General features: G+C 38.3%; 1 protein-coding gene across 10 annotated transcripts in view; it reads right to left on the reverse strand.

Annotated features, from left to right (window-relative positions):
- GPATCH2 (G-patch domain containing 2) overlaps positions 1–19,540 on the reverse strand; it is a 196,145-nt gene that overhangs the window by 165,690 nt on the left and 10,915 nt on the right. For 9 of the 10 annotated variants that reach the window (XR_007515324.1, XR_007515325.1, XM_049868697.1 and 6 more), the window contains 4 exons: positions 18,702–19,418; positions 13,912–13,973; positions 10,849–11,031; positions 10,303–10,382 (listed from right to left, as the gene is read on the reverse strand). Coding sequence is in view for 8 of the 10 variants with exons in the window: in XM_049868697.1 (XP_049724654.1) it covers positions 10,303–10,382; positions 10,849–11,031; positions 13,912–13,973; positions 18,702–19,418 (1,042 nt within the window). In the remaining 2 variants the exon portion in view is untranslated. Of the gene's footprint in view, positions 1–5,646; positions 10,176–10,302; positions 10,383–10,848; positions 11,032–13,911; positions 13,974–18,701; positions 19,419–19,540 lie in introns of those variants that run through there. The other variant, XM_049868702.1, reaches the window with a different exon arrangement.

Consider the following 19,540-nt stretch of genomic DNA (forward strand, 5'->3'; position numbering starts at 1 on the left):
CTGAGGTGCTTCGTGTAATCAGGGACACAACATGAACAAGAGCAGACGGACAACAAGAATCGGATTCCTACTCCTGAGGTGCTTCGTGTAATCAGGGACACAACATGAACAAGAGCAGACGGACAACAAGAATCGGATTCCTACTCCTGAGATGCTTCGTGTACTCAGGGACACAACATGAACAAGAGCAGACGGACAACAGTGTAAAACGGGTTCCTCGTTAGTGAATGAGCGGCAGAGTAAGTGCAGTACCATTTCAGAGGATGGGACAACTTGAGGAGTGAAGAGGTGTGGAAGGGTTTGAAGACACGGCACAGAACCTGAACTGTTTCCTGAATGGTATGAACCTAACAGGGAGAGGAGGCAGGGTTGGGAGCGCAGGCACAGTGAATGGATACGGCTGAACAGGGAGGGCGGAATGAGATGACGCTAACAGAAGACTGGGTAAGAATGCAGTGGTGTAGGGCACAGGTGAGCAGGGAAGGCAGAAAGGAGGAAACCTGGATTTTATTAAAAAGGTAGTGAAAACCACCGTTCAGCTAGGCGGTGACATGGGTGTAACTATATTTCGGAAATGTTTACTTGGAGTCTCAGGATATATGGATTAATGGCAGAAAAACTGTAAGACAGAGAGACCAGGGAGGATAGTAATAGACTATCAAAACGTCAGTTTATGAAACAATGAAGGGGTTAATATGAGAGGGAGAAAAAGAAATGAGACTTAAATCTAGACATGAAAGACTGGAGAAAGACAAAGATAAGGCATAAAACTACAATGTAAAAAAAAAAATATTTATTTTATTTTTTTTTAAGTTGAAGGAAAAAGAAAGATCATGTTGGATGAAGACATTAGGAAAAGTGTAAACTAGTCTTTAATTCTGTTAATTGGCAGGATTCATTATTTATAAATCAAAGATCGTTCCAAAATTCATTTAAATGGGAAGAAATAAAAACATTAAGTTACCAAAGCTGTCACTCTATGGAAGTGTATTTTTTACTGACCATTGAATGTAGTTCGGGTTTCTTCTTTACAGGCTTATTTAGAAAAGGAACTTTAGAAAGAGACGAACATCAGTTTGAAACATGGCCTAGATATGTAACCTTGGGCAAATTCCTCAATCCCTCTGAGCCATAGTTTCCTAAACAGGAAAATAATACCTATTCTATATTAAAACATAATAAAGCATCTAGCATGCTGCCTTGTATATTATACGTCCCTAACAAATGCTAGGTTCCTTTTCTCTCCCTTTCCCAAGTGATATTTACTGAGGTACTTGAGCAAAGAGACATGTTACTCATTTGCATCCTCGGCCTCTTGCCCAATGAGAACATCATAAGTTCTCATTATATATTGAGAAAAACGGAACCAAGATACCTACGGCTGAAAACACAGTTAAACAAGACATCAAGTTTCTTTGTCAAACTCAGAAATAGCATATTTATTCATCTAACAAGTGATACAAAATACTCCTTTAAGATATTTTTTATAGATCAGAAAATTAGAAGAGTCTATCAAGAATATAGAAACCCTGGTGGCACAGTGGTTAGTGCTTGGCTGCTAACTGAAAGGTCAGCAGTTCAAACCCACCAGTCACTCTGTGAGACAAAGATGAGGCAGTCAGCTTCCATAAAGATTACCAAAAAACAAAACAAAACAAAAAAAACCTGTTGTCATCAAGTGGATCCCAACTCATAACTACCCTATAGGACAGAGTAGAACTGCCCCATAGGGTTTCCAAGGAACAGCTGGTAGATTCGAACTGCCAACCTTTTGGTTAGCAGCTGAGCTCTTAACCCCTGTGCCACCAAGGGCTCCGTAAAGATTACAGCCTTAGAAACCTTATGGGGGCTGTTCTACTCTGTCTTACAAGGCCACCATGAGTCGGAACTGACTCAGCAGCAATGGGTCTGGTATCAAGGATATATGTATATGAAATAAAATGAAATGAAATCTAAGAAACGACTGTTTAGCTTTTCAAGAACAATTCTGAAAGATCCCCAAAAGATCAAGTATATACTATTAAATGTGAGCTATAACTGTAACCTAAAGAGCAAACATATCCTGCAAGTTCAGGATTGTATTGATCTGGAAAACAACACAAAGTTAACATTATTTTATTGGCTTAAATGCTTATCGGCACACATCTCTGGTTTATCAACAGCCCCTGCCTGGACGCTGGGCAGCGAGCAGCTGGCTGGCATTTGCTGACTGTACCACAGTAATCCTCTTCACTTACATGACTTCTCTGTGGACTGGCCTTCAGTTGGAGGATGTGCAGGTGACTCCAGCGTAGGAAGTGCTTGTTAAATATTAGTTGGAAGTGTTCTACCCATCACTGATTTTGAACTTTTCTGATATTAGATATCTGACATATCTGAAGGCAAATTAGGAAACGGAGTTTTATAGACCATCAGAATAATTCTATCAGCAACATAAAAGGCGGGAAAAAAAAGAGAGTTGAAGCTTCTTAGGAAGTAAAATGTTTGCAGCATTTCTGTTTCCCACATATTGATGAAAAAAAAAATAGAAAAAGAATGGGGACTCTGGCAATGTCACCACCCTTTTAAAGGGCAACATGGAAAAGGTGCCTTGAGTCTTCATCTGTGAAGTCAAGTGATTATCAATCAGCGTTTTAATTTCTAAAAGAAAGAGTACTTTAGAACATATTTCAAAGGTTTCTTAGGATGCAAAAGTTTTAAAATGATAACCGTGATCCTAGAAATATCTTTTTAAAAACCTCAAATGTTTGCAAATTTACTGTTCTTAAAGAGACTCATTAAAAAGACCATAGATCAGAGGGGGTCAGAAGCTGGTGGAATGGACTCGAAAAGAGAGTGGAGGGAAGGAGCCTGTTCTCTTGTTAGGGGGAGAGCAATTAGGGGTAAATAGCAAGGTGTACATAAATTTTTATATGAGACACTGACTTGATTTCTAAACTTTCACTTAAAGCACAATAAAAATTAAAAAAAAAAAGACTATAGATCATATCCTAAGCAATCTTAAGATAAGCTAACTCTTTACTAATAAAGTGATGGCCTAAGCATGTCTATGGAAATAACAAAGTGAAAATAATTAAAAGCGGACGATATGGCATTTCATGGCTTTAAAAAAACATAATAAAAGGACTGGCTGCACAGCAGAGTACGGTACAGCAAAGAGCCACGGGGGCAGAAAAATAAACTGGCCACCACTGAAGGGAAATTCTCACAACATTAAATTTCTGAGTACACATTATATCTAAAGGGAAAACCCAAAACACTATATAAATATTTATTAGCACCTGCAAGCTTTCTTCTAAAAATACCAAAAGCGTTAGCTGCAATGGACAAAAAAGGACATTCTTTTGCCATATGCCAACCCACCTACAATGACATCTAAAAGCCTTGGTCAACCTGGTCAGGTGTCAGGAGAGATGTCTAAGACCTATTCTAACTTCTTAAATGAACAGGCTTGAGTACTAACCCACTCCCTTACTACTTCCCTCAGGTTATTAAGAGAGTAATGTGGAGAAAGGGACTAGAATGGCCAAGGTTGAACATCATTCCAGCCTGCAAACCATATTCTCACCAATCATCTTTAAGTCCTTTTAGTATCTACCACGGTACCCTATTTAATTTTCTCAACGGTCATTTTTATTTACTTACTCTCCCAAGTTTATTTCTACTCACTAAAATGTAAGCTTTAGGGGCTCGGTCAATCATGTTCACCACTGTAACTCCCAAGGCCCAGAACAGTATCTAGCATATTGCGGGCACTCAGTAAATATTTGCTGAATTAATAGATAATGGATTAATAGATACTGCCCATTGAGCCCTGGTGGTAGAGTGGTTAAGGGCTTGGCTGCTAACCAAAAGGATGGCAGTTCAAATCCACTAGCTACTCCTTGGAAACCCTAAGAGCAGTTCTACTCTGTCCTATAGGGTCACTATGAGTTGGAATCAACTCCACAGTAATGGGTTTGATTTTGGGGGGGGGGGCGGTTTACCCAAAGGTCTATCAGACTAAAATATAAGAGTTCCATTCAGTCCGTGAATTCTACCTTCCTTGGGAATATGTATGGAGCTTAGACTCCTGATATAGTCTAACTTGTACTTCTGATGCCAGTCTTGTAAGCACCCAAGGTAACCTTTACACTACCGTCAATGGGATCTTTCAAAAGACAAATCTGAATACCTTGACCCCTCCAAGATTACATGTTAGGGTTATATGAATTCCCATGAACCACAAATTCGTCAATAATTTAACGCCTGTCTACCTCTGCAGCCTCAGTCTACTGCATGTCACTCCACGCAAGCCTCCCACATGCCTCCGAACACTCTATGCTGTTTCAAACTGAAGTTTTTGCCCATGCCTTTCTATCTTCCAGACCCCAACCCCAACCCCAACCCCAACCCACTGCTGAGATCCAACTCAGAGTGAAATCATTCCAGACTTCTGCCAGATTCCATGGGAAAGAGAAGGAAAGGGGAGTGAGAAACGCAGAGCATATCACCACGGTTAAACCGGGATCACGATGGGACAGCTAACAGGTTGGTTGTAAAACTGGCTGGAAGGATGATGGGGAATCAAGTAGGGCAGGCAGGGAGAACAAGGAGAAACGAGGGCAGAAAAGCAGACGAGGAGCTGCTAGCAACAGATAACGATCAACAAGAAGGTTCGGTAAGCTGTTTGAGAAACGGCAAGAACAGGCATAGAGTGATTCCCCCACTGGAAACAGTAAAGCATTTTAATTATCAGTTTTATTACGGCACCCACCTTGATTGTGCTTGCAACTCAAGATAGCAAAGCATGCTTATGGGTATTTCCAAATAACTCACAATGCCAATGGCAGTGTGAAACCAGGAATGAAGCCTATTTTATGAAGAGAAGTGATTTATGTTTATTAGCCACATGACGGCAGAATGAAGAATCTCCCAGGTTGCATTAATTTTGGCTCACCGAAGGAAAAAACATAATGAAATGTTTAACCATAAAAATATAATAAAACGTTAACCTACTTTGAAGGGATTTAATACAATGAAATGGGTTAAAATACATAAATACCACTTAGAAAAGTGTGTGGCACACAGTAAGTATCATTATAAGTGTTTGTTATCATTATTAACATTCGGCTTTATAAGGTTCCAGATTTCAGAGGCATCGCCAACTCAAACGACAAAGATATGCCATCAAGCCAATTCTGGTATTAAATTACCGGAGAAGCATGGACAAACATTTTTAATAGGTCAGCACTCAAGCATTTGTTGAAGGAATAACTGAATCTGTGATTATATCTGCACTATTAGATTTTTATAGATCTGTCTGTCCTGCTTTGAAAAACGTGTGATGCAATAAGAATGTTAATATTTATATTATTTTAAACATAATTTAATTAAAACTGTTAGATTCATATTTTCAAATATCAAATATAGGTAAATTCATATGGTACTAAATATAAAGTTCAAACAGAAGACACTATTGAAATGTGTTTTGTGTAAGAAATACTTATTATAATTCTATTAAGTAAGCAGCTCTTTTCTATGATCCAAAATCTACTTCTATTTTCAAATGAGTTTTAAAAACAAAAGTATCAATTTCTGACATGAAATCTAGATTTCAAGCTGGCTTCACGTAAAATAATAACTAAGCCATTAACGTACATAGCAATAGATTAGAATACACATAACATAATCCTGATCACAACATCATTTTAAATATATACTTTTCTGTGCTCTGCAAAGTATCCCAATATGCCATAAGAATACAGATAAAACTCAATTTACTGGGATTATAAGAAAACATTTAATTAGAGAATTCCACTGAATACCAGTTAGCATACGGTAAAATTACAGTTGAGGACATAGGCTGTGTGTGTTTTTCCGCCCAACATTTTAAATTTCTTTTCTAACATAAAATTTCTCCTTTACCTTAGGTTAGTCTAAAGGTTCATTTTGTTCCCTTATTTAAGCCAACCTCCATTTTAAACGGTCGTTGCACTATAAAAGGCTGTAAATCAGACGAAATATTCTTAATTTCTATTTTTTCAACAAGAAAAAGGTGAGCAAGACATGCAGAGCGAATCACTACAGTATGATCATCAGTAGGAAAATGCCACTCCGGAAATCCTGGTCTTCTACGACGTCACAGATACAGCAGAAGAATATCTCTATATTATCCCTTTTCACTAACAGAAGTGGCCCAAGATACAGAATAATAAGTCATGAAGCTCATGGCTACTGCTGAATACAAAGAATATACTTACTGGTACAGCGTAGTGGTTAAGTGCTACGGCTGCTAACCAAAAGGTCGGCAGTTCGAATCCGCCAGGCACTCCTTGGAAACTCTATGGGGCAGTTCTACTCTGTCCTATAGGGTAGCTGTGAGTCGGAATCAACTCGACGGCACTGGGTCTGGGTTACACCTGCGATTAAGTGTTAATGTTCACATTTTTTCAGCTATTTCAACTTGATAAAGGTGTAAACAAAAATTCTGTCAACTGAACCATATCCATTTTCTCTGGTCAAATAACTGCCATTACTGCTTCCATACTGGTTCTTATTCCAATGATACAAAAAAACTGAGGTAATTCACTCCCAATTTCACAACTAAAACTTTTAAATGAAACACTGTAAGATTATGTACAAGTCATACGTTGGATTTTAGATGCTGTATTTTAAGCTGAGATATTTATTTCCCGATCTTTCAACAGACTACACAATTGGAAGGCTAACTTTCAGTACATGTAACACCTTTTGAAAAACAATCAGCTCAAAAAAAAAAGGAATAAAAATCTCTCATCTCACTGTGAAAACACTCACTAGATGCTTAGGGGTGGCAGGGTATCTAGACCTACTGGAATGTTATCCTTTAAATAGGGTTACTCAGTAAAGACTGTCTCCCCAAACAATGGTTCTGGGGTCATTATTCTGAACTATACACATGAATTCTGGTAATATAGGGATTTGGCCTGAATGTTTACTGATCCCAGGACATCCTTTGGAAGTTAATTGTACCTTTTTACTACATTCCATTAAATTATCATTTACTTCATTCCCAAAAAGTGGAGAATGTGAGATGCTGGTTAGCTGGGCTCCAGTAAAAGTGTGTTTCACTCTGAAGGACAGTAATGGTAAGACCTCACAACATTTAATTCTCAGGACTTCGCATTCACACTTCACCTACATGGACAAAATTATTTTAATTATTTTAAAAAATAGATCAGTTTGGACCAAAGCTCCAACAGTATGGTCTTCTACAAACAAATACCATAATGATTGGAGGAAGGGGTACAGGGAAGAAAGAGGTGGTTAGCGCATGTTTTGTTTGCAATTGAGTTGTGAGATTTAGTACAGTGGTTGTCTTGTCTAAAATTCATCCAAAGCTATTCTTCATGGACCATATTAAAGACAGGGGCTGACTCAAATATGAATGAGGTATAAAAGAAACATAAAGGGTTGTAATACAAAGGCACTTTAAATATTAAATATAAAGGGAAATCATACATAAAAAAGGAACAGCAAGTCTTAAAGTCTAAAATTCTGTACTTTGACCCATATAAATGTACTCTAAATCATAAGCTACTGTGCTTAATATATCTAATAATAACAGTAACTATCATTTATTTAATATGCACTATGTGCCAGAGATGGTGCTGGGCCTATGATGTACACATAACGTCATTTAATCCTGACAACACTTCTGTGAAGTACGTACTGTCTCTATTTAACAGAAGGGGAAAATGAGGCTCAGAAATGTAATTACAAGTAAAACGAAGAACCAGCATGTAGAATCACAAAGGGCTGGCTTCGAAGTCTATAACTTTTCTACAACACCACATTGCCTCCCTATAAAGTTCAGCAGTCCAACAGAAAATTTTTGCACTGATATTTCAGTAAAAGATTCTCCGTCATTTACTTCATCACTCATTGGCTTAAGGAAAATAACCTCTCCATTTGCACTCTGCGCAATGGGCTGCAGCTACGTGTGTTTCACTCGGAAGGCTAAGGTAATTCAATGTCATTTCTTATTCGCAGGTGTTACATACAGGTGCTGTTTAAAGATAACTGTTTTGTGAAGGTACAAATTTTTAAACTAGATTTTTTGTATATAAAATGGTCAGTATAAGCAATAATAACAAACAACTTAGCATAGGAAATTAGAAAAATACCAGTACAAATTTGAACTCTTACCTTTCTTGCCCAAGTCAGATATTTTATTGAAAAGAAAATTACAGTACTTAAAAACCCAAACAAGGACAATTCAGGATTGAATAAAAAAGAAAAACTAAAGGAGCCCATTGTCTTCAGGAATATTTTGAATACAAAACACACAGACCAGGAAAACAGTTCATGGCCTAATGTACTAGTTCCATGACAAACACACATTACAGAGTATATCTCCATCAAGTGAAACTTAATCACCTTTTTACAATTGAGAGAGGAAAGGCAGCTTTCAGGATGGTTCCGCCATGTATCATCAATACCATGAAGCTAACCTATCAGTTGTAATAGCTTCTATAAAATAGCACAGTGAGATTGCAATAAGCCTAGAAGATGGGCTACAAATCCCGGCTATGCTCAAGCAAGCAGTGAACCAAAAATAAAAATAGGTAAAACTGAACCAAGAACTAGATAGCATTCACCTAGATTCATGATTGGTAAGGCAAAGTTCATAGGCCAAGGTTTTAAAGTGACTTATTCAGATCTAAAAGAAAGGCATTATACAAAATAAAATAAAAGCATTTATGTATTTCAGAAAAGAAAAAAAAGCATGAATTTTCACTCCAAAGAACACAGCACACAAAGGCTGCCTTACAGTTCCCAAACACCACATGACTATACCTTTAAAACATTGATTTCAATATGCAATGGTAAAAGGACCCAAAGTTGTACTTTATCATTTTTAATCTCTCCAGTCTACAAAAGCAATCTAAAAGGAGACCTGTTATACATTTAAATTTGCTGAAATCCTTCAGACTGCGATAACTTCAGGTAAAGGCAATGTCAACTTTAACCTTCTTTTCCAATAAATGCTGAATTAGCAATCTATATAGTAACATAAAAGTACATGTATTAAATCACAGTTTTAGCCAATTATTGGAACTGAATGAAAATGTTAATCACCCTAACATAACCATTTTGAAGAATTCATATGGCCTGAAGGTAGTATCAACTATACCATCAATAAAAACGTTACATTTTCTACCAGCTTGCTGAAAATAAGCTTATGCAAATATTGCAGACACTCACAGTGACACACATGGTTTGCCATTCTAAGGATACGCAAGCTGCTCTTACTTTTAAATCCAACATGATTCAAAGTCATACAGTATTTGTTAAAATACCAGCTTTCACATAATTTCATTAACTCTAAGCCAAAATCATAATTTTGATTGGTTTCAGGTATCAGACAAAGCAGATAATTAAAAAGTCACAGTAAATGATTCTGCTAGCACAGACTAGTTACCACTATGGACAGTCATCCCTATGAAAATTGTCACTAGTACAATGGCAACTACACCCGAAAGTACAATGGGTTTGCAGTACAGAGCAGAGCATCCGAGTAGAAAGCTAACCGAATAAAATACAAACTCCAGCAGATTATCAGCCTCACCTACTCCTTGCCTTAGCCCTTGTTAAAATACCCTGAGTAAAATGCAAATCTCTTAAATAATGCTGGCTACATAAAACTCGTCTAAAAATGATCCATCAATGGCAATGCGTCACAATGTTTATTTACAACAAGATATGTAAAAATTAATTCTTAACCAGTTAACAATATAAACATTAAGGAACGCTTACGTTAGCTCTGAAAGTTTTTAATTTTCTAACTTTTTGGCAGCATTTTGGCAAAGCAAGTAATACATAAATGGATTCAATGTTTAAAAAAAAAAAACCATAAAAGAGAAAAATATATAAAATTTCCAGCAGTTTCTCCCCGCCCTGGGCCAACCTAGATGACTAGAACGCCTCCCCATTCAGGTTCACTTCTGACTAAGAGGAAGAAGACCAGTCCTCCAGCAAAAACAGCCCCATCTTTTCATCAAAGGGGCTCTGACTTCAGTGATATTCCTCCAGGGAAGAGGACAGGAGCCAGGTTCCCTCGAATGTCATTCCCCAGATGTTCAAAACGTAACTAATTTATTAGCATTAGAAGATTTGGTTTATAGGGGAATCTCACTGGTCCAGTTTGTAGCCTACAAAAAAATGGATTATTTTTGAGTATAACATTAGAATATGAATAACAGATGAGGATGTGGCTTTTTATTCCACAGAAATGGAAACATTTCCGAACATGACAATTAAATAAGAAAGCATGCCTACCATTGAAGTTGGCGTCCCTCCGGATTTTTTCATATTCTTGGAAGGCATCCCCTGAAGGCGACTGAGTCGAGCTTGGAAACCTGAAAAATCAAAGTACTGAACTGAGGCGACTCTATGGTCACTGGAGCATAGAAGACCTTATCGATACAGAATTAAAAGTAAGTGTGGGCGGATGGAAACACACTGTGAATATTAGGAGAAAAAATGCAAAATGCACACTCAACAGATATGAAGCAATGCCTACTCGGGTTCTAAAGCAGTCAGCTCTAACTATCCATCGTTCAAGCACTAGGGTATCATCTAGGACCTTTCTTTTCTCCCAATTCACCTAGCTACCACTTCAAGGTTTTTGCAATGGGCCCAGGAAGAAAACAAGTTGATTTTGCTAATAATGTGAAAGCATGAGAAACGCGGTGGCTGAATCAATGGCCGACACGTTGATGTTTGGCATCCTGTATTTCGACTGCTTGTCTCCATTTTAGCCTCTCCTCTTTCCTGGGTTTACCACGAGAACATTGTATCCGCCAGTCAGGCGGTGCTACTGACCTCTTCTGCCCCGATGCGACATGAGGGGGAAAGAACCAGTTAAGATACTTTCAAAGACGGGATCTGGTACATTGTCGTCCAGCTCAGTGGGACCCTCCTTCTCCCACCAGGGTGTGACCCCAGTGACACCACAGGCCCCGCCGGACTCCTTCTCGTAGAACCAGTCGCTCTGCTCGTCGTCACCTGGACAAACACAGCAAGATCCCAAAGGTTACACAATTACACCTGTCATATTTAGCAAATCGTAACAAAGGATGTCAGGACATTTGAATTTCAGATAAACGTGAAACATTGTTAATATAAACATATCCCAAACACCTGTAGTAAATTTTTACTGTATTTCCAAATAGTAAATGGAACACACTTGTGCTACAAATTACTTGTGGTTTATCTGAAATTCAAACTGAACCAGGGAGGGATACTGTACTTTATCCTGAAACCCGATATACGACCTATGAAGAAAACTTATACTCTACACCAGCTTCACTTCAGAGATGCTTTTAAACAATAAGACAACCACTGCCATCAACAAACAAAATGTAAAGTTTTAGAGCCAGTTTTTAAATGTGAAAAACAGTAATAACCATAGGGAAATTTATTTAAGTGTTGACCCTTTTCACATTAAGAAAATACAAGGCTTAACCTCCTGCCGGGCATTAAAAGGTATAAAACTGTGGAACTGTTCTCTGCAGCTGATAACGGTACATAATTAGCTTAATCTCATGATTTGTATGGAGTGGAAAAGGGGAAACAATCAATGAACAGATGTGACTAAATGAAATTAATCTGATTAAGTTCATTAAGAAATAGTTTTGAAAAAGTTGATTCCAAATGAAAAGTGACAGTGTAAGAGGGTTCGTAAAGAAACCGTGCTGGACGACCACAAGCCAGTTATTTTGAAAACGCCACATTATCCAGCACGTTTAACTTCTGGGAACATCTGTGAGTATAACCACGAAGTAACGATGAACTTAAAATTCAGTCTGAAACGTGTCCATGGAATGAATTAACGTTTTTTTGGTTTTTTTATATTAAAGAGGTATATTAGGAGACAAAACTATAGAAGAAGGCAGATGACTTTTAGGGATAAGAAATAAGCAGCATTCTGAAACATGGCAGGCTATACATGAAGTCTTCTCCATGATTCTTAAAAACCACTGCACATTCTGGTTCCTCAGAGGGCCATCACAACTGCCATAAACTTTTCCCGTTTCGAGACATTTTTCATTTCCAATACGTCCTACTGCAAATATTTTAAGAGGCAAATTAAAAAAAAAATGACTTTATGCGAAACAGCAGTATTCCAAATTAAAAGGGAGTGAAAATCTTAAAACATTTGGAAAACCAAAGTCGCCAGCTTGTTTCAATTGAGGACTAATACAAATTAATTAAAAAAAAAAAAAAAGAATAAGCTTCCAGAACTTAAATATCAATACCTTTACTGAAAGCTGTATTAAAATTTCAAAAAGCAAGTTTAAGCACAAGATAACAGAGATTGTCACTTGAAATTGACTACCCAAGATCACAATTCCTATGGAGACAATGCTATTCTAATACAAGGAGGCTATTTTATTTGTTAGTAGGAAGATCAAATAGTGATTAAGAACCTGGACTCTAAAGTCGGACAGACCAATCAAAATCCTAGTGTTTTGTAATACTGGAGAACTTACTTTCCTCATTTAAAAAACAAGGAATCTCATAGGGCTGTTTTAACAATTAAATAAGAAATTAAGTAAATGAAATTCAAGAAAAGCAGGAAGCAATGTGAAATACAACAAGCTCACAACAAAAACTAGCGTATTATTCTTCGCCACTCAATACCTTTCACAGGCCCGTCAAAAAGTTATTTTTTTACACAATGTTTTCATCTCATTTCATAACCAAATTCAACACTCTCATAAATACAACCTTGGGTAGACATCTATATTTAAGCGATCATTTAGGTATATTATCAGGGTAGTCAGACTCACTCTCAGCACCGAAGCTCTAACATATTTTAAGTAAAGTTTACTTAACTTTAAAAAGTCTATAGCCTTTAAAACATTTATGTACCTATTTATCTGGGACAAATAGCTTATAAGTAAACAAAAAAAAATGTCACTTAATTTATTTTTCTGGTACTGTCAAGGGGGATAAAGAGAGCAAGAAAAAATATGAGCCAGGTACACTTTTTTCCTTTTTTTCTTACACCAATAAAATATTTATTCATAATGTAATAAGCATGTTTTGTTTTTCCCTTAGAACTTACTGCCTTTCTCTTGAGTATACTCAGGAAAGGAGGGTAATACTTGTGGTATTGGTATGTATGCATCCTTAAGGTTTTCATATTTTCTTCCAGAACAAAAACTCACTGCCATTGAGTCGATTTCAACTCATAGACATCCTACAGAACAGAGCAGAACTACTTCATATGGTTTCCAAGGAGCAGCTGGTGGATTTGAACTGCTGACCTTTTGGTTAGCAGCCATAGCTCTTAACCACTGCACCACCAAGGCTCCAGAACAGGTAGTTTCAAAATGCTGCCAGGTAAGTGTGAAAAGCTTCAGAAAATTTCAAAGACTGAACAGATCCAAGTTGTGAGACATTTCTCTTTAATAGATTATGATACCGAATTCATGAAAATCATCTAATTACTTGAAAACTGGGTAGGATGAATAAATGTCACGGCTGAATAAAGGTGACAAATGACTTGCAAATCCCCCTTTATTAATGCTTAAACAGTTTTCAATACATCTGGAATCAGGTAGAGAACGAGAACCTGTGTCTTTCGCACTTGCTAAAAGGGACCAAATTGAAAAGACGGAGGTATGTAAAGCTTTCTCAAGGAAGATAATCCCACCTTAATATCATGGGCTCCACACACTTGTGGTGGGAGACAATCAAAGGGTTTAATTACTTTAGGGCATGAAGACAGGACACCTTCCATAGCGTGTAAAAGACCAGCTACAACACCAAAGCCCTGTCCATTACATAGTGTGTGCAGTCACCGACTCAAGGAATAGCTGGGAATAAACATAAAAATGAAGACGTTTTCCAGGGAGAGAAAACACAGCATGGCAGTACCTTGTCTTCCTTCATCATTGGTAAACAGACCAGCATCAGTGCTGCTGAGACTGCTGGAATCGCTGTAAGAAGGAAAGAAAGAAACATATCAAAAGAACAATTGATCTCCCAGTCGTAAAACTTTAAAGAGACATGGCAACTCAGAGACAGAACTTAAGCCTGACAAATATCGGAAAGAAAATAAGTTGATTTTTTTTTTTTAAATCAAACTGCAAATATCTTGGTTCCCTTAACTAGAGAGGATATTATTTTTGGCACATAAAAACCACAGGAATCTAATGGGGCCCTGACAGTAAGCCAGATGCAACTGCAACAAGCTGCGGACGCCACTGATGCAGTTGATTCTCCGCTTTCACCAAACGCTCTCTGCTCCTCTCTCCCGCCTCGCCATTCAGCTTGAGCCCGGAACACCACTGCTCACTACAACAGGCAAAGTCCCATCGAGAGCAGGCTAAGTCTTTCTTCAGCACATGAAGCAGAAGGGCCTGGAGACGAAATTACTTTTCATAACCAGATTTGCAAACATTCTGGAAGAGACATTACTTCCTTGGCAAGGAAGAAAAAAGTGTACAGTGACTATCCACTATATCAAACTTAACGGTCACTGAACACAAAATGACTGTGAACAATACAAAGAGGAAGGCACAAAAAGAACACTTCCACGGAAGTTGTAGAGTATGACAGTCAAATCTAACATAAAAATTAAAACAAACAGCAACTATTTGACTGATGTGAACAAACTGTCGCCCTTAGTGTTAACAGAAGCATTACTTACATGATAATCTAGTTAAATGCACCATGACAGCAAGCAACACACTAAGAGGTTTGCTCTGTAAAGAAAACTGAAGGATGCCCTTTAAAAATTCTCATGTACTTTCTTCTTACTGTGATTCTTAATTTTAACAGATCAGGAAATCACCCCAGGTGATTCTTTTTAATTAAAATACTTTTTCTATTAACGTGTACAATTCTGTAAACTGACTCACTTTAAAAAAAAAAAAAAAAAAGGACAGTAAAGAAAAATTAAGAAAGTCCAAATAGAGTACGGACTTTACTTAATACATCGTATTGGCTCATTAGTTGCGACAAGCACAGCAGTCACAGAAGAGGCAACAAGTGGGTGCAGGGCATATGGGAGCAGGGTACACAGGGAATCTCCACACTTGCTTTGCAACTTTTCTGGGAATCTAAAACTAACTATACGAAAAAGGTCATTTAAAAAAATACACATACACATATGCAACTTGTAAGAAGGCAGTCCTGTACTTAAAAATTTAAAATTACTTCCTCATACTTGGGTTAAATCTGCATTTCAAGGCCATCTATGGGCAAACCTCCACCAAAACTCTTCCCATCCCATCCGTGGCCCCTTCGTTTAAACTCTTCCTCCAAGTGGCATGTCTATCTCTTCTCTCCTCCCTCTCCGCCAGCCCACACTCTTATTAAAGATATAAAAATCATGAATCGCCCGCTGAGAAAAGCTCTCACAGTCCTTAATGATCCTCATCTTACTTTGAGATATTTCTACATGTATGTATACAACATGTTTCCTTATTTACATTTTTATCTCACTGACATTTAACTAGTTGTTGCAAGTACACGAGGGCAGATTATCCAATAAGTAAGGTAAGCACAGTGCTTACCTTGCTACCGGATCATCTGTAGTGAACAATTTCACTACAGGATAGTAAGTACAAGCAAGCCTGTGCTTACCTTGCTTACTGGGTCATCAGCTCCTGTCACGGACTGTAAATTTGAAAAGAGGCTTTGATTCTGTAGGAAGGCACTGTGGAGTTGGGAGGACAGATGCCAGCCATACCTAGAAGCAGAATCTTTGATGTGGTGAAAAAATGTGAAACTGTTCACTATGAATGATCCTGCTGGATAATCTGCCCCTGCATGTATACCATGTAGTTGTTACTGTATTCAGCAAATCAGAACAAGAACTTAAATGTGAGCAAGGCTTTTCATTTTCAGCAGCTGGTGGTCATTAAGACTTATCTCCAAGGACACCTCTTCCCACTTTTTTTTCCCACTATTTGTTTTAATTTTTATGTTAGATTTAACTGTCACACTCTAGAACTTCCATGGTAGTGTTCTTTTTGTACCTTCCTCTTTATATTGTTCAGTCATTTTTATTCAGTGACCGTACCTTTGATATAATGGATACAAAAAAAAAGTCAGTGTAAATTTTTTTCTTTCTTGCCATGTAACAGAATTGTTGTGTTTTCTTAAGTAATGTCTTTTCCAGAATCAACTGCACACGCAGAGCTTCTTCCTCCAACCCTGACCACCAAGCCAGGTCTGAGCTCAATTTAAAGGGGTACAGTTCTCCAAACTGTCGAGTTTGCCCAAGGCTTCAGATGTCAGCTGTAAATGTGGGGGTCCCCATGACCCCCCTCACTTCTGACTTGCTGGTTGCAAATTTCGGGCTTTCCCGCTACCTCCTCAGAACGTTAGCCATATGCCCAGGGTCCCCAGGGCCCCCCTCACTCCTGACCTGCTGGCTCTTACTACTTCCTTGGGCTCCATAATTTGCTAGAACAACTCACAAAGAACACTATCCTTATGATTAGTTTTATTATAGCAAAAATGATACAAACGAAGAGCTGCATAGCGTGAGGTCTCAGTGGGTTGCCAATATGTACTCCCCACATCCCAAAAGGGTCACACATATCCATGTCTTTCACCAGCCAGGAAGCCACAGAGCTTCCCAGTCCAAAGCCTCATTACACACCCCACATCCCAAAAAGGTCACACGTATCCATGTCTTTCACCAGCCAGGAAGCCATGGAGCTTCCCAGTCCAAAGCCTCATTACACAGACATGACTGACTGACTAATCCTCAAGTCCTCTTCCCATGAGTTTGGTTGATATGAAGCGGTGGGTCCTTCACTCCAAGTCAGCACTACCCAAGAGTCACTTCATCAGCATAAAACCTTAGGAATGATCTGAAGTCCTTACAGATAAAAAACACCAATTACTGGGGAAACTCCAAAGTTTCAGAGGTTATTTCTCAGGAACCAAGGACAAAGACCAAATTATCTGGGTAAACTTCAGCTGTACACCTCACAAGAGAGAAATTTAGAATTAGAGAAAGTATTTGTAAAAAATGTATTCAAGAGTGAAAGCATTCTCTTAGGAAACGTGGACCTGGGTTGTCTGCTGCACAGCGCCTGGTCATACCTAACAGATACTCGAATACTTTTTATAATGAAAAAATATGACTGATGTGAGTTTCCCCTCATTTCCCTTCCAGGGGAGATGTCCTAAGAAGCAGATCAACACAGGCAGACATCAGAAAAAGGAGGGGCTCGTACAATCAATCCAGAAAGCAAGTAATTTAACTGTGAATAATTCAGAATCGAGTAAATTACTTCCACTGCTGTGTACCTTCCAGCTTCCCAGCAATAAAAAAAAATAGAGCAAGATAATTACTTTCAAGTCAGGCCGAGTGGTCCTCGGTCAAAATGGCCCAACCCTGGCACACAAATAATTCTCATTCTGGTATAAAAATGGCACGTTCCTTTGAAGAAATGCAGATACCATAAACTTTTCAAAGGCATCCTGAAACTTTTTTTTTACTTCAAGTAATTTTTACTTCATAAGAAAAACTATATAAATAACAAACCATCTCCTTTTTTATAAACTTACCAGGTCCTACTCATCTCTGCAATCACATTTTACAAGTCAAAAAAAAAAAAAAAATTAGATCCATAGTTCACAATCTACATGATTAAAGTCATGCAAGCCCTACAAGTTAAAAATCAAATTCTTTTCCCCAGACCACTTCAAGGATTTTTTTTTTTCCTCTGGGTCATAGTTGTGCATTTGGTTTGAAGGACATGCTCTGAAATGGATGAAGGGTGTCAAAACCCTCTCATTTCCTGCAGGCAGCATCACTTCTGTGTTACAGGAAGGTGATCCCTTACATTCTGATGCTGTCAAAATAGCACTGAACCACAATCATTGTGGTGTACCTGTTTCTGGAGCCCTGGGGGCACAGTGGTTAAGAGCTAAAGGGAGCTACAGCTACTAACCAAAAAGGTCAGCGGTTCGAATTCGTCAGCTGCTCCTTGGAAACTCTATGGGGCAGTTCTACTCTGTTTTATAGGGTTACCAAGAGTCGGAACTCGACAGCAACAAGTTTTATACCTGTTTTCTAGAAATGGATAAGACTGACTGCCAAAGGACCACTGCTCTCTCATTTTTTGAATGACAAGATCTCAGGTGTTTCTAGACTATAAACTAGGTCTTACAATTTTTCAGTGATCATCAGAATTTCTAGGAAGCTGCAGGCGTTTTTAAATATCTAAGCCACACACAATTAATGGTGGTCATCAGCTCTTGATTCTTAGGAGTCAGAATAGGCCGATGGATCTTGACACTCTAAAAAGAACCAAAGGCTAAAGGTCTATAATTAAACAAATAAGTTAATTACATATACAGTTCTAAAGGCTACAAACATGCTGTGACTCAAAAGCACATTCTTTCCCATTGAAAAATCCGTTCCCTTTTCTCTTTGTAGCTGGAAATTAGGTCACTATAGCCCATCAAACCCACTGCCACCGAGTCGATTCCACACGATCAAAAGACTGTAAATCACATAAGCAATTTTGCTTTGTGCTACACATCATAAATTATAAAGGATATACAACCATAGTTAAAGGGTAATATCACTATCATTATTACAATTTATAATTATTTTAAAATAGAATTAAAATACAAAACACATTCAACCACAATCACTGAAGACAAATATTTTCATATTTAGAGAATAAAAAAGTCACCTTTCACTCATGAGTTCATCTGAGACTTTTTGCTCTTCATACTCCATTTTGTCCTTATTGGCCTGGCTTACTTCCTCACTTTCTAAAACTACTCCTTCATCTTGGATTTTTGGTCCTTGTCGAATTATTTTCAGTCTCCTTTTTTTGACTTTGTTCTTGGTAAACTCTTGATACGGGTAAGCCCTGTCGCTGTCCATGTCCTGATCTCTACAAGCTTCAAGCGGCTGGGTCATCGTCCGTTTGTTAGAGACTTCCTGTGGGAGGTCCACTGCCATGCGTTTGACCTTTCTCCTCCTGCGCAGAGTTCTGTTCCCGAGGTTGTCCACAGCAAGATCAGACTCATGCCACAGAGGCCTTTTCCCACGAATGTTATTATTTAAATTTGATGACGGCCTGCGCTTTGCCACCAACATTTGGTCATCTGAGTCACTATGATCTTTTTTATTGTTACTGTGATTCTCTCTATAGTCCTTGCTTGGTTCTTCGAAACTAGAATCGGAACCCTCACTTAGGCAGTGACCAGTCTCCCACGGGTGATGAGCATTATACGATCTCCGTTTTCTTCCTCTCCTTTTCCTTGCCTGCCGTTTCAGAGGGCATGATATACTTCGAGAATGGTCTCCAGTTTCAGCAAAGCCACCCCGAGCTTGCTCCGAGCTTTCCTCTAACGCTGAGACAAGATCATGAACCAGTTCCTCCATGGTTCGACTGAAATGCCTACATATTTTAGAGAAAAGAAAAAGAAAACAGTATTAACCTAGTTTTCTATTGCAGACGGAGGAGCCCTAGTGGCGCAGTAGTTAAAGCACTTGGCTGCTAACTGAGAGATCTGTCTGCGG

This window comes from Elephas maximus, chromosome 24 (assembly GCF_024166365.1).
Source record: "Elephas maximus indicus isolate mEleMax1 chromosome 24, mEleMax1 primary haplotype, whole genome shotgun sequence".
Taxonomy (NCBI): domain Eukaryota; kingdom Metazoa; phylum Chordata; class Mammalia; order Proboscidea; family Elephantidae; genus Elephas; species Elephas maximus.